This window comes from Camponotus floridanus, unplaced genomic scaffold (genome assembly GCF_003227725.1).
Source record: "Camponotus floridanus strain SB8 unplaced genomic scaffold, Cflo_v7.5 scaffold1, whole genome shotgun sequence".
NCBI classification, from domain to species: Eukaryota; Metazoa; Arthropoda; class Insecta; order Hymenoptera; family Formicidae; genus Camponotus; species Camponotus floridanus.
The window spans coordinates 7,154,526-7,168,157 of record NW_020229214.1 but is presented as its reverse complement, the minus strand read 5'-3'; the positions used below and the strand labels follow the sequence as shown (position 1 = coordinate 7,168,157).

Genomic DNA, 13,632 nt, shown 5'->3' with positions numbered 1-13,632 from the left:
TAATATATGTGTAAGTAACATCCTACAAAGACATCTATTTTTATAAAAAATACTTTAAAAGTTTAAAGTTAATTTTTTAAATTAAAATTTTTAAGTAAATAATTTATTAATAATTAAAAATTGATATATATGTAAATATAGATTAATAATAATTAAAAATTATATATAATATATACGTAAATAGAGACTAATAAAATGTAGATATATAGATCACTATTTTAGTAAATATATAAATCTCTATAAAATCATTTCTATTTAAAGATGATAATTAAACGCATAAGTATATTAATCAATACAAATATATTTATGAAAATTATTGTTTATTTCTCTATTATATTAATATTTTTGTAATTATATACCTCAAAATTATTCTTAACATATATTTTTAATGTATATAAGAGAGAGAGAGAGTAAATCTATAAGATGAATTGATAGAGACACAGATAGATAGATAGATAGATGAATGGATGGATAGATGGAGAGATAGATAGATAGGTAGATAAAAAAAGACGATGGAGAGTAAGGAGAGAGATTATGAATCAAATAAAAATTTAAAAATGTAAAATTTCGAACATATATTAATAAAATTTAAACACAAGATATGTACAATATAAATTGGACAGAGATTACAGATATATAATATATATTAATATATTTAATATATTTTTAATACATACATTTTTTTTATTTATATTTTTCTCTTTATTAAAATGTAGAAGTACTGTATGTGGATAGGTTTTAAACTGAAATATATCTATCTATATAATAATATACGTTAAATATAAATTATGTGAAATACATAATAGATAAATATTATATTTGATTCAACAAAAATGCGACAATTACATTATTGAAATGTACCATGAAGAATAATTGTTAATTAAATGTGAGACAATAACAAGAATTTTAATTAACTATTTTAAAAATTAATGGATTGTTTCCTTTTATTTGCCATTAATCAAATTATTCTATAATTATTCCTTTTGTAATTTTGTAGTTATTTAGATTTTTACTTAGATACTTTTATACTTATATTAAATTAACGAAGTGCTCTACAGAGCATATATAAACAAATTTCGGTACGTGAAAAATTAATATATTTTATTTACATTAATATTCATTAGCTTAAATTTAAAAAAATTTACACCCCTACATACGTATATACAAACGCGCGCGCGCGCGCGCACACATATACACATGCACACACGCACACATGCACATACACACGCACGCACGCATACATATTGTTTACATTTTTTATGACATTTGATTTTTACTTGATATTATATTAATTGATATTATATTATATTAATTGTAAGAAAAAATTATATTTTTATATTTGTAATTAATTTATATTTCTTCTTTATTTTTCTTTAAATTTTGTATTCTTTTTTAATTAATCCTTAATTTTCGAATTAATCTCTTTAAAATTTCCAAATCTTTATACAATTAAAAAATTTATTTTAAAAACATTTTAATATCTTTTATTACTCTCTTTTTTTCTATTTTAAACTTTCATTTTAAAGAAGCGCACATTGAATTTGGAGAAGGTATTTTGTAATTCTGAAATTATAATATATGTTCTGCTCTTTCCTTCATAGCTCTTTACTCTTTATCATGATGGCTTCTTGACCTCATACGGACGATAGCATAATGTGTGAATACAGGAGAAAAGAAAAAATAACTGTATCATCAAAATATCAATATTGTATTTTATAAAAAATAGATTAAAAAATTGAAAAAAGTGACATCAAAATTTCCTTTTAATAATTATTTTAAATATGTTAAACCAATCACACACACACACACACACACACACACACACACACAAATTAATTGTGTAATATTTATTAATTTTTTTTAACTATTATTTTTATCTTAGATTAAAAATTGAATTAGTTACATAATATTACTAATTTATCATATTTATTAATATGATCAAAAAAAGTTATATTTATATTTTTCATAAGATTAATCTTTTTATTAATTACTGATAATTACAATGTTAAGCCAATTGAATAAATTGAATAAGTTCTCTAATTTTATTCTAATAATTACTAACATTAAACAATTGCTGTTCATTTATCTTTAATTGACCGAATATATCATTTTGTTGTTTCTAAACGCACGCAAATGTGTACACGCGTGCGTGTGCGTGCGTGAATCATTATGAAGAATTAAAATTATTAAAATTATATGTGAATACGTAAACATATGTAAAACATAAAAAAATTTTGTTGTAATTGAAATAATTATGCTAATTGCATTATTTTTAAACAATAAATCATTCAGAATAAAAAATAAAAAGATTAGAAATTTTTAAATATTAATCAGAATTAATAAAAATTTAAATTATATTACAATCATTATATAATTAATTATAATTAATTTATTAATTAAAAGAAAACAAACAATATTTTTACAGCAGTTTTCATTCTTTACTCCATTATTTTATTTTTTGATAGATTTTATATTTTCATACGTTCTCATTTTATTACAAAACTTTTAAATATACTTAAACAATGGTATTATTGTTTATTGTTCTCACAGAAACAAATTATATTTAAATTGAGAGAGATAGTATTTGAAGAAATTCGACTGAAATATCAGCGATATTAAGGAGAATTAACATTAACTGTCAATACACCTTTACTCTTCTTGTTTTATTTTATTATCTTACTGGTTTTTTTAACATCTCTTGGGTTTCTATTCTTACAATTATTAATGCCAAAAAAACTATTTTATCTACAAGAATATTTCAGTTAATTTTCGATAAATTTAGAGTGCACATTTCTTATAGAAAAAAATTGTCGAATAAAAAAGTTAAAAAAATAGAAAAAAAACGAAAATCTTTTCAATATTAAGGAAAATTATATAATAATATCAAGATTTTTTCTAAATAAATAAAATCATGAGATTAAATATAAAATTAACTTAGAAATAATAATTAATTTTGTTTAGCAAATTTCTTTATTCTTTTTTTTTCTTCATATCTTTAATTACATTTTTTCTCCGAGTTCGTAGTGAAAATTCTACGGATTATCTTGCATATACAAACGACATATTATTCTGGTTACAGAGACTAACTAAATCTGGAATGACAATCATTGCTAATCCTCTTTAACGAATAATTTTTAAGGATTTATTAATCCGAAAGATATAAAAAAATAATAAGCAACATAGTATGTATTGCTTTATTAACTGTCTCATTATACATATATATTTTATTGTGTGCATATGTGAAGAAAGAAAATTTATTGAAATTATAATTCTATCATGAATTTTTTAGATATATTATAGAAAATAAATATTATTATTGATAAAACGAGATAGATTGCCAAGCAAAATTAAAAGAATTAATTACATTTTTATTTTCTCGCTCTTTGATATTTGCAATAATGTGAATTTATTTTATTCTTCTACATTATATACATTAAAAAAACATAGAAATTATTTAAAAAATAGCATAAAAAACAGCTATAATTTTTTGTGATATTATACATGTTATATATATTTTATAAATTTCATATATTATTAATATATTATCCTAATAAAAAACATAAGAAAAAAAGATTTAAAATGGGATATAAAGGTTTAAAAATAATTGCAAGATAGCTTGTATTTAGATGAGAATGCGATAACTTTAATATTTTTAAAAGCAGAGCAATGAGAATGAAAGAGAAAAGGAAAGACTATTGAGAAGAAAAGAGGAATACAGTGGACAACTCTTTAATGACCCCTCGAGGTTATTTCAATAGAATACGACTCTGTCTACCGTTGCATCATCGCTATATACCGGGTGTACCGTTAACAATAAAAAAGTTTCTTCATATAAATTTATATATAATTTTCCCTTAGCGAAGATATGGTGAGAAATTACACTTTTATTAAATTCTTGTAATTATTTTTATAATTTTTGTTTTATAAAACATACACACATTTATCATTTTCTTATATTTTCATGTGTGTGTATATTATAATATAAAATAATATAAAATTATATTATTTATATTATATACAATTGTTGTATATTTATGTAATTTATGTAATTATAAAAGAATTATAATTTTTTCTTACTGTTATCTTTATTTTAAGTAAAAACGATAATCAGATAGACGCAGGAAATTCTAATTAATCCTAATAAGCTCACATATTGTCGGTAATATTTGGCGAGATTAGATAATTGACGAAGGAATTCAGCAATATACGTTACGTGATATGCTTTTCTTTCATTATTTTTTAAAAAAACGTATAAATATCGATTACCAAATGAATTGTTAATGATAAATATGTAAGTAGTAAAATATACATATATGTTATGTTGCAAAAATCATCAAAAATCTCAAAGATTTTTACGCAAAAAGCAAAATGCGAAATCTGTATGCGGCGTGCATGTATGTGTATTGAAAATCTTTTTGTGTATGTTTAATTTCTAAATAACCATATATCCCTAACAGCACACATGTCCGAAAGATATCCAAAGGATATCCATAGGATATCCATAGGAGATTGGGATATTCTATGGATGTCCTTTGGACATCTTTTGGACATGTGTGCTGTTAGGGATATAATGCATTTTTTTATTGTATATTTATATTTTTTTATATTTAACTAATTAATTAAATTTATTAATTATTATTTAATTTTTTCTGTTTTATCATTCTGTTTTAATATTATATTTTATTTTTCATATACAATTATGTGTTTTACTTGCAGAAGGTGTTGAAGGACGATCCTTGAAGCTTTAATAGGAATGGGAAGATTAAGTTCTGTCCTGTTCCTAAGTACTAGTGCCGCAGGAGTGATTAGACGTGGGCAAGACATTACCATATCTCCTGCTGCTCAAGTGCTTATCAACAGGTCGGGACACGTGTCAACTTTTGTTTAGAAATGAAGGGAAGAATTTCAACGTTTCTTGTTTTGTTTGATCTTTTATATCGAAAATATTATGAAGCATATTTTAAGTAACAATATATTTCGCCTAACATAATATTCCTTTGTAATATGATATAATAATAAAATTATTATTATACAATATAACAACTATATTATTATATTATATAACAACAATAACGATAATACTATGATTACTACATATGCGAACACTTATGCTTATACGTATATATATATAAACAAATAGAAAGTGTATAATATACACACACACACATGATTTTCATATTATATAACATAAAATATTAAATAAACACTTTTTTATATAATTAATGTTTATGTATAATATATATTAATATGTATAATAATATTGAATAAATTATTTTTTAAACATGAAAAATACCAATTATTTCGTGTATATTTATATTGTACAATGTACTTTTATATCTTAATATATTGTACAAAAATATATCTTAATATATTGTACAAAAATATATTATACTACAGTAGAATATTTTAAATATAGAATATATTGAAAAACTGAACTACCTCCTAGAAAGAATAGTCTTCGTTCAATTTTTTTCTCTTATGATCGTTTCAATGTAATTTAAACTGAATCGCGAATTAACTTGTAGATAACAACATTAAAAATTTAGATAATTTTTAAACGATACAATTATGATATATATTACAATAGAAATATTTAATTTTAATGTTCAAATTCATAATGTTTAAATTCATTCAGCAAATTAATCGACGATTAAATTGAAACCACGTTAGATAGAAATGCATTAATCGTTAATTAACTTACAGAGCGAAAAATATACATATATGGTAGAATTTAAAAATTTATATTATAAATAAATAAATATAAATATATATATATATATATATATACACATACACACACGCATATATATTATATAATTAAATTATTAGAAATATTTATGTTGCAATGTAAGTTTATCAACAATTATATTAATCAAAGTTAGAATTCTATATTAAGATATATATATATATATATATATATATATATATATATATATATATACATACATTTAGTCACCCGTATAGATAAAAAATAGCCTATTGTTTATATTGTGTTTTTTAAAGTCCAGATTACACTATGGCTGTGTTCCAAAATTCACTGTCAACACTAAAAATCTATAGTGTGAGTAACGTAAACTATAGATTTTCAGTACTGACAGTGAATATTAGAACGCAGCCCTGTAGTGTAATACGAGTTTAAAATGTGTCTCGTCTACAATGGAATGCAAGTCGTAAGCAAATTGGCCAATCACAATCTATTATCATCAGAATACTCAACTATGGTTGGTCAATTTGCCTACGACTTACGACTTACGACTCATTGTAGAACGGGCCTTAAGGTCATTCTACAATGGTCATAGCATAAGATTTTAAGGCCGCACACACTTGCATAAGCGGATAACCATAAGAAAATTGATTGGTTCATTTTCTTATGCATATACTTGGGGACCAATCAATTTCCTTATGTTTATGGTTATGCGCTTATGCAAAAGTGCTGCGGCCTTAAGACTCAAGAAATTGACCAATCACAGTCAAGTATTAAGAGAATACTCGACTGTGATTGGTCAATTTTTTAAGTCTTACGCCTTATGCTACGACCATTGTAGAATGACCTTAAGGGCCTATCCAGACAAACTTGCATAGGTGCATATGCATAACATAAGACCATATGGACCAATGAGCATCGAGCATTAAATCACTATATTGACTTACATAACATAATATTCGAAGCTCATTGGTCCATATGGTCTTATGTATGCATATGCACCTATGTAAAGGCCGCAACACACACTTTTGCATAAGCGCATAACCAGAAGCATAAGGAAATTGATTGGTCCCCAAGTATATGCATAAGAAAATGAACCAATCAATTTTTTTATGCTTATGGTTATGCGCTTATGCAAAAGTGTGTGCTGCGGCCTTAAGTTTGTCTGGATAGGCCCTAAAGAGTTGCAAATCGCAAATCATAAGCAATTAAAAAATAATCAACTATGATTGGTCAATTTGCCTACGACTGACGACTTACGACTCATTGTAGAACGGGTAAGGCACTAAATATATGAGTATTCTATACTCCGCCATTTTTAATCCATCCCCCCACCAATTCATAATCTCACTAACCTATCTACTATAATCTCAGCTTAGCGACGAGGCGAGTGACACGAGAAACAAGGAGGGGGAATGGATTAAAAATGGCGGAGTATAGAATACCTGTATATTTAGTGCTCTAGAACGGGCCTAACGCGTTGCCGCGTCCAGTGTTCCGATTAGGGATTCCGTGCGCGCGCATATGCGGTTCTGCGCATGCGCGACTTTTGAAACTATATTGTACTTTCACGGTCGCGCAAGTGCAGAGCCACACATGCGCGCGCACAGAATCCCTAATCGGAACACTGGCCGCGTCCTGTGTGCAGTCACCCCTAGAACATAGGAAATATTATTGCAACGTGTGGTAAACCTGCCCACCCATGTCCGTTCTCCGTGAACATAGTGCGTCAGTCGCGTTTCGGTGCACTCTTCCGTTCGCGCAGAGATCTTGCTGCGTATCTCTACCTGTATGCGTGCGTGCGTGTGTGTGTGTGTGTGTGACATTTTTTTCCACAGATCATTCGCACTAGCTGCAACATGTTTACCTGGCTGTATCGCCGCCACCACAATTATCATCAGCCTACCATAATACCCAGGTCGCCTTATCAGCGGCATTAATTCTCAGGTACGTGGACTATGCTCTCGGCGCAGAGTACCGCGACACCCTGCCAAGGGCAGGCAGCGGCGCGCCCTGACGAATCTGTTTATGTAGTAATGGCGAACATTCTCTCCTCCTCATCGCCGACACCGTCGTCGCGACGCCAATTTCTTCCTTGCTCTTGTATTCTTTTCTTTTCCCGAAGATCACAAAATTCTGTCGGGTGAGAAAAAAAAATTATTTCGATATTTCAAATTTTATCCCTATATATCCCTATCTCCCTCAAATTAGATACATAATTATCAAAAAATTATATTTTTAATTTTTTATATTTACTAAGAGAAAAATTTTCATTTTTGTTGATAACGTCTTTGTCTAGAAGCTTATTAATATTTTAATTAAAGTATTTTTGTAATAGTTATATAGTCTTGAGAGAAGGAGAACATTTTGTAATTGAATCATTTATTTCATTGAAAATTAATATTCTAATTTATATACAAATTGAAGTTTTATTTTTTGAATTTTTTCAGAACTTTTGCATAGTTAGAAATAGAATTTTTATATAATGTGATATAATAAATTATATATAAAACATTATATGAAATTTTTTTATATATTTCAGATTAGCATAAATTAAAGCAAGTAGAGATAGAGATAGTAAGAAAGGAGAGAGAGAGAGAAAAAGTAGTGCCATGGATGATGAAGTGCGTCTTGATGGTGAGGAAGAAATGGAGTTAGATGAAGCTTCCGAAGGCGAAGATGAGGATGAAGAGGCTACAGGGATACCGGTATCTCCAGCCAATTCTGATCAATTGCTCGGGCAATCTACTCCAACAACTTCTGGCAACAGTTAGTAACCTAGATACATACTAACAATTTTAAAATTATTTTATATTCTCTTTTGTTATTTAAAAAAATAAGCATTATGATGCGTCAATTACAATATTTATTAAAATAATATAAAGTTTATTACATGTATAAATCAATTAAATAAAAGCATTAAAATTTACAGATTAGAAGAACTAGAAAGAAAGATGTAATGTTTATAACAAAAACTGGAAATTTTTGATCAAAAAATAAAAAAATTTTAGTTATATAAGAGAATAAATAAATTATTAATTTAAATAATAATGTAAACTACTTTTGTAAATTCTATTATAATTTCTATTATCATTTTTTAAGTTTATATAATCTATGTTTTACTATAAAATTAATTTTCAGATTAAATTTATAATTTTATTTTAAGTTAAAATTTTTACAAAAATTTTAAATCATTCACAAAATAATCTTAAATAATTAATTTTATTATATAGAATATATACCATTTAATTGCATTTAATTTAAGTTTATAACATTTATTTATGCTACATTTATTACTAATGAAACAATATACATTTTAATTTTGTAATGAAAAGTAACATTTAATATTAACCTTAAATTTAAATATATTTCTGTCTTTATTTAGAAAGAAAGATAAAGATAGATATATATTTAAGTCTTGCTTAAAGCTAAAATAACGTTGGTGCAATCGGGCCTTAGAGGACTTGTTCAATATAAAATATCTTTTAAGGATTTTTTAAGGGACCTTGTAGATTCACACTAGAAATTTATATATATATATATATATATATATATATATATATATATAACATTCATCTTATATACAAATTTATTGTGCAGGTTATTATACCATTGTAGTGGTTTGTCGGCTTTCTAAAAAAATTAAATATATATATGTATATGCATGCCTATATTCTTCTATTAATCTTTTTTCTCTCTTTTCTTCTGTTATAATATTTTTATTTAATATTTTTGTTTTTCAAACTTGTTTGTCAATATTTATTCCTTTTTTTTATTAGTCACACCAGATGAGGCTTTCCATGATCCATTGCGGTATCAAAAATTTCCATTGCCTGGTGGAAAACCTTTGAACATTCGCCGTGGGCCTGGCAGACCCCGAAAAGAACGACCTCTTGGTATTACTCGTGGAGGAAGCAACAGAAGATCTTTTGGAAGAGGTGGTGCCAGAGGCAAAGGGTTTGTGCTAATTAATATAATTATTACTAATAATTATGACTTCATATGTATATTAATTATATGGTTTTAATAGAATATACCTGAAATGTTTTATAATATTTTTTTCTGCATTTTATTATATTTATAGACTAGGATATGCAAGAGGTATACCGCGTCGTACCAAAAGCAAAGACGATGATACACACTCAGAGTCACAAAGCCCTTTACGCACCAGCGGAACGGACGACGTCACTATTGACGGTGGCGAATCAGGAGGGAACACAACTGACAGGTCAATGCCGGCACCTGAAGAGCCTCCTTATTTTCCTGAACAATGGTAAAATTCCGTTTAATCTTCTTTAACTATTTTAAAATTCAAGTAATAATTATATATTGTTCCAAAAATTGAAAATTAAAAAAAGCGTTCTTTATTAATGTTTGTATTCAAAAGAAATGTTTTATTAATATTAATGTAATTATCCTTAAATGAATTAAATATAGAATTTTCTGAAAAAGAAAATCTAATGTGAATTAAGTATTTTTAAGTATTTTTAATTATTTAATCAGAATTATAAATATTTCTAGGCCGGGCAAAGCATGCGCATTATGCAATTTAGGCGAGAGAAGTCAGCTGGGGCAAGGTGAACTTTTGCGCCTGATGTGTCCTCCAGGTTTTACTCCTGAAAAGTCAACAAATCGCGATGAAGCAACTACTGATCGATGTCTTATTGACATTACTGTCGCTGGAGATAAAAGTCCGCGTGCGGCTGGACCTGGAGCTGCTGTTACTTGCCGTAGACAGAAGAGCCTAGCCAAATGCAGGCAAGAATTGTATTATGCTATATTAATATATTAAATCTATAAATTAATATTATAAATCTACCAAATTAATATTAAATCTATCAAAAATATCTCTAGATTATATATATAGTTACGTCCGCGAATCATAACCGAGTATCATATATTTATATCGAAGCACGCGACGCAACTATTCGCTACTCGCGAAATAAAAACACTTTATCAGAAAGAAATAAGAACTTTAATAACACACAACACAACACGTTACTACAACACAATTAGAATACATGTAAAAAAATACATGAATGCATTTTTATTACATGTATTCTGATTATGTATAGTAATGTGTTGTGCACGACGGTTGAAGCCGTGGCCAAACGATTTTACAGCTCGCTTGAATCTCTTTTGTCTGCTATCTTTTTTTAAATAATCTTTAACAATGCGTTAGAGGCTAATCTTAAAGTTAACTTGAGCTGACATAACGACACGTTGAACTCAGGAACGTAATCATATATATATGTGTGTGTGTAGATTATTTGCACATACTATATTTTATTTATGTTAAAAAGTAATTTATAAAAAATTCACCAAGAAAAATAAAATTGAAAATTTAATATTTACATACTATTATTTATGTTTATAGGAATACTAGTCTAACAAATTTCACAGAACCAGTAGAAGAATTGACAATCGTAGGTTTTTCGGAAGAGCCGGACGTTGGGGCTTTATTTGAACAATTAACCGGTCATTACTACGTTCATCAATCGTGTATTATTTGGTCCAGTAACAATCAAGATTTGGCTCCAGAATTGACATGCCGCGCCGTCTTGCAAGCTTCCTGCAGACGTTGCGCCTATTGCTCACATTATGGTGCTGGAATTTCTTGTAAAGTAAGTTATCACTAAACTATTATTATATCATTTTATATATATATATATATATATATATATATATATATATATGCAAATAATTATAATTATAAAAATTAAAACTAAAATTTCATGATTATTTTTGTTATATTATTTCAAAATATTTACACAATTTCTTGATAATAAATCCGACTATCATATTTGATAGGTGGCATCGTGCAATCGTTATTTTCATTTCCCATGTGCCGCAGCCAATAGTTGCTTTCAGGATACCAAGAGTCTAACTCTTTTCTGCAGCCAGCATCTTGGCCAAGTCCCGCTCTTGTGTAAGTTCCTCATTTTTAAAGTGTCAATAAAAATTTTATTTCTGGTTTTTTATCATTTAATGTTTAATTAATAAGTAAAAAAAAAAAAAGGGCAATTATAATGATAATAAGCAAAAACTTTTATCATTACATATAAATAAAAAAATACATCTAAGTAAAAAAATTATTTAAATATATATTTTTACTATTTTATTATTATATCGTCAAAGATTTCTATTTTCTCTTAATCTCTACTTTTACTCTAAGGGATTTTATTTGAATGCAATTTGGATATATGCAAAATGAAAATATTACACACTGTTTTTCATTTGTTTTTTCATTTTCATACTTGATTATACATCATGTAATCAAATGTGTAATGGAAGAAACATGAAAAGAAAATTCAATTTTCAAGAAAACAATTGACTTGAAATAAAAATAAATTTATATAACAATCTTATGGTTATTAATATGTATGTATATATAATTTATAAAAAAATATTACATTTACAGTGAATGGGGAAGTGACTTGTGTGCAATGTTATGGGATGGGCGATGTATCAAATTTAGTAATGTGCTCTATATGCGGTCAGCATTACCATGGCAGTTGTGTGGGCTTAGCATTGCTGCCTGGAGTACGTGCTGGATGGCAATGTGTATCTTGCCGTGTGTGTCAAGTCTGTCGACAACCTGAAGATGTTTCTAAGGTTGTAAAAGTTATACGAAAAAAAATACATAAAAAAATATCAATATGCTCAAGTCTTTTAAAATTACAAGTTATAATTATTACATAATAATTTATAGAAAGTTTCAGTTATGATTATAATATAAAAAATTTTAATTTGTAAAAAATGATAATTAAATAATATTGCAATGGTTTCTATTTTTTTAAATTTTGAATATATTTAATAAAACTGTTAGAGTAATAGAAAAATAATTACTGAAAATTATATTTTAAATGTCTTAAATTAAAATACTCAATTTATTTAAATATATATTATAGTTTAAAAAGAGAAATTTAATGCGTTTTGTATGTATTTTAAAATTGCAATTTTTTTTTAAATTTTCAATTAATATTATTTTAGAATATTATATAGATAAATGTTTTACAAAAAATTAGTATAATAATTATTAAAATATTATATTTTCTAAAGAAATTAATATACAGGGTGGGGCATTTATCTTGAGACAAGATAATATCTCGATTGCAGTCGATTATTTTGAAAAAAGTTTTAGACAAAAGTTGTATGGTTTCAAGGGGGACATAAGATGGTGTTATTAGTTTGATCTTGAAGAGCCACCTGAAGGACACGCGAAGGTCAGCTCCAACTTTTTAAATGGGACACCCTATATGCTTTTACATATTCTTGTAGCTCATCTCAAGAGCTTTCCAAAACACTATAATTAAGTTAGTTTTCATTAAGTACTTTCCAAGTTATGAGGCTTGAAATCATTTTTTAATTTTACATAAACCGTAAAATATCTTGTAAAATATTCATTTTTCGATTATTTTACCTTAATACTTTTATGTACAAAATAATGAGAGGAATCAATTGGTGTAAAGAAAAGACATAGTTATTTTTAAGAAAAAATATCTAATTGTTAATTGCAAATTACATTTTTTTTTTCGAAACAACTATGAGTTTTCTTTACACCAATTGATTTTTCTCATTATTTTGTACATAAAAGTATTAAGGTAAAATAATCGAAAAATGAATATTTTACAAGATATTTTACGGTTTATGTAAAATTAAAAAATGATTTCAAGCCTCATAACTTGGAAAGTACTTAATGAAAACTAACTTAATTATAGTGTTTTGGAAAGCTCTTGAGATGAGCTACAAGAATATGCAAAAGCATATAGGGTGTCCCATTTAAAAAGTTGGAGCTGACCTTCGCGTGTCCTTCAGGTGGCTCTTCAAGATCAAACTAATAACACCATCTTATATCCCCCTTGAAACCATACAACTTTTGTCTAAAACTTTTTTCAAAATAATCGACTCCAATCGAGATATTATCT

The 13,632-nt window shown here is 26.6% G+C and overlaps 1 protein-coding gene across 8 annotated transcripts in view; it reads left to right on the top strand.

Moving 5' to 3' along the window:
• The first annotated feature begins 7,417 nt into the window (after positions 1–7,417).
• The window catches only part of LOC105254099 (histone-lysine N-methyltransferase 2C), a 47,534-nt gene continuing 41,319 nt past the window's right edge, over positions 7,418–13,632 (top strand). For all 8 annotated transcript variants that reach the window (XM_025407035.1, XM_025407032.1, XM_025407030.1 and 5 more), the window contains exons 1-8: positions 7,418–7,651; positions 8,247–8,473; positions 9,484–9,661; positions 9,789–9,977; positions 10,226–10,462; positions 11,082–11,328; positions 11,516–11,633; positions 12,126–12,319. In XM_025407035.1, coding sequence (XP_025262820.1) covers positions 8,317–8,473; positions 9,484–9,661; positions 9,789–9,977; positions 10,226–10,462; positions 11,082–11,328; positions 11,516–11,633; positions 12,126–12,319 — 1,320 coding nt within the window. In that variant the 5' untranslated portion in view covers positions 7,418–7,651; positions 8,247–8,316. The remainder of the gene's footprint in view (positions 7,652–8,246; positions 8,474–9,483; positions 9,662–9,788; positions 9,978–10,225; positions 10,463–11,081; positions 11,329–11,515; positions 11,634–12,125; positions 12,320–13,632) is intronic.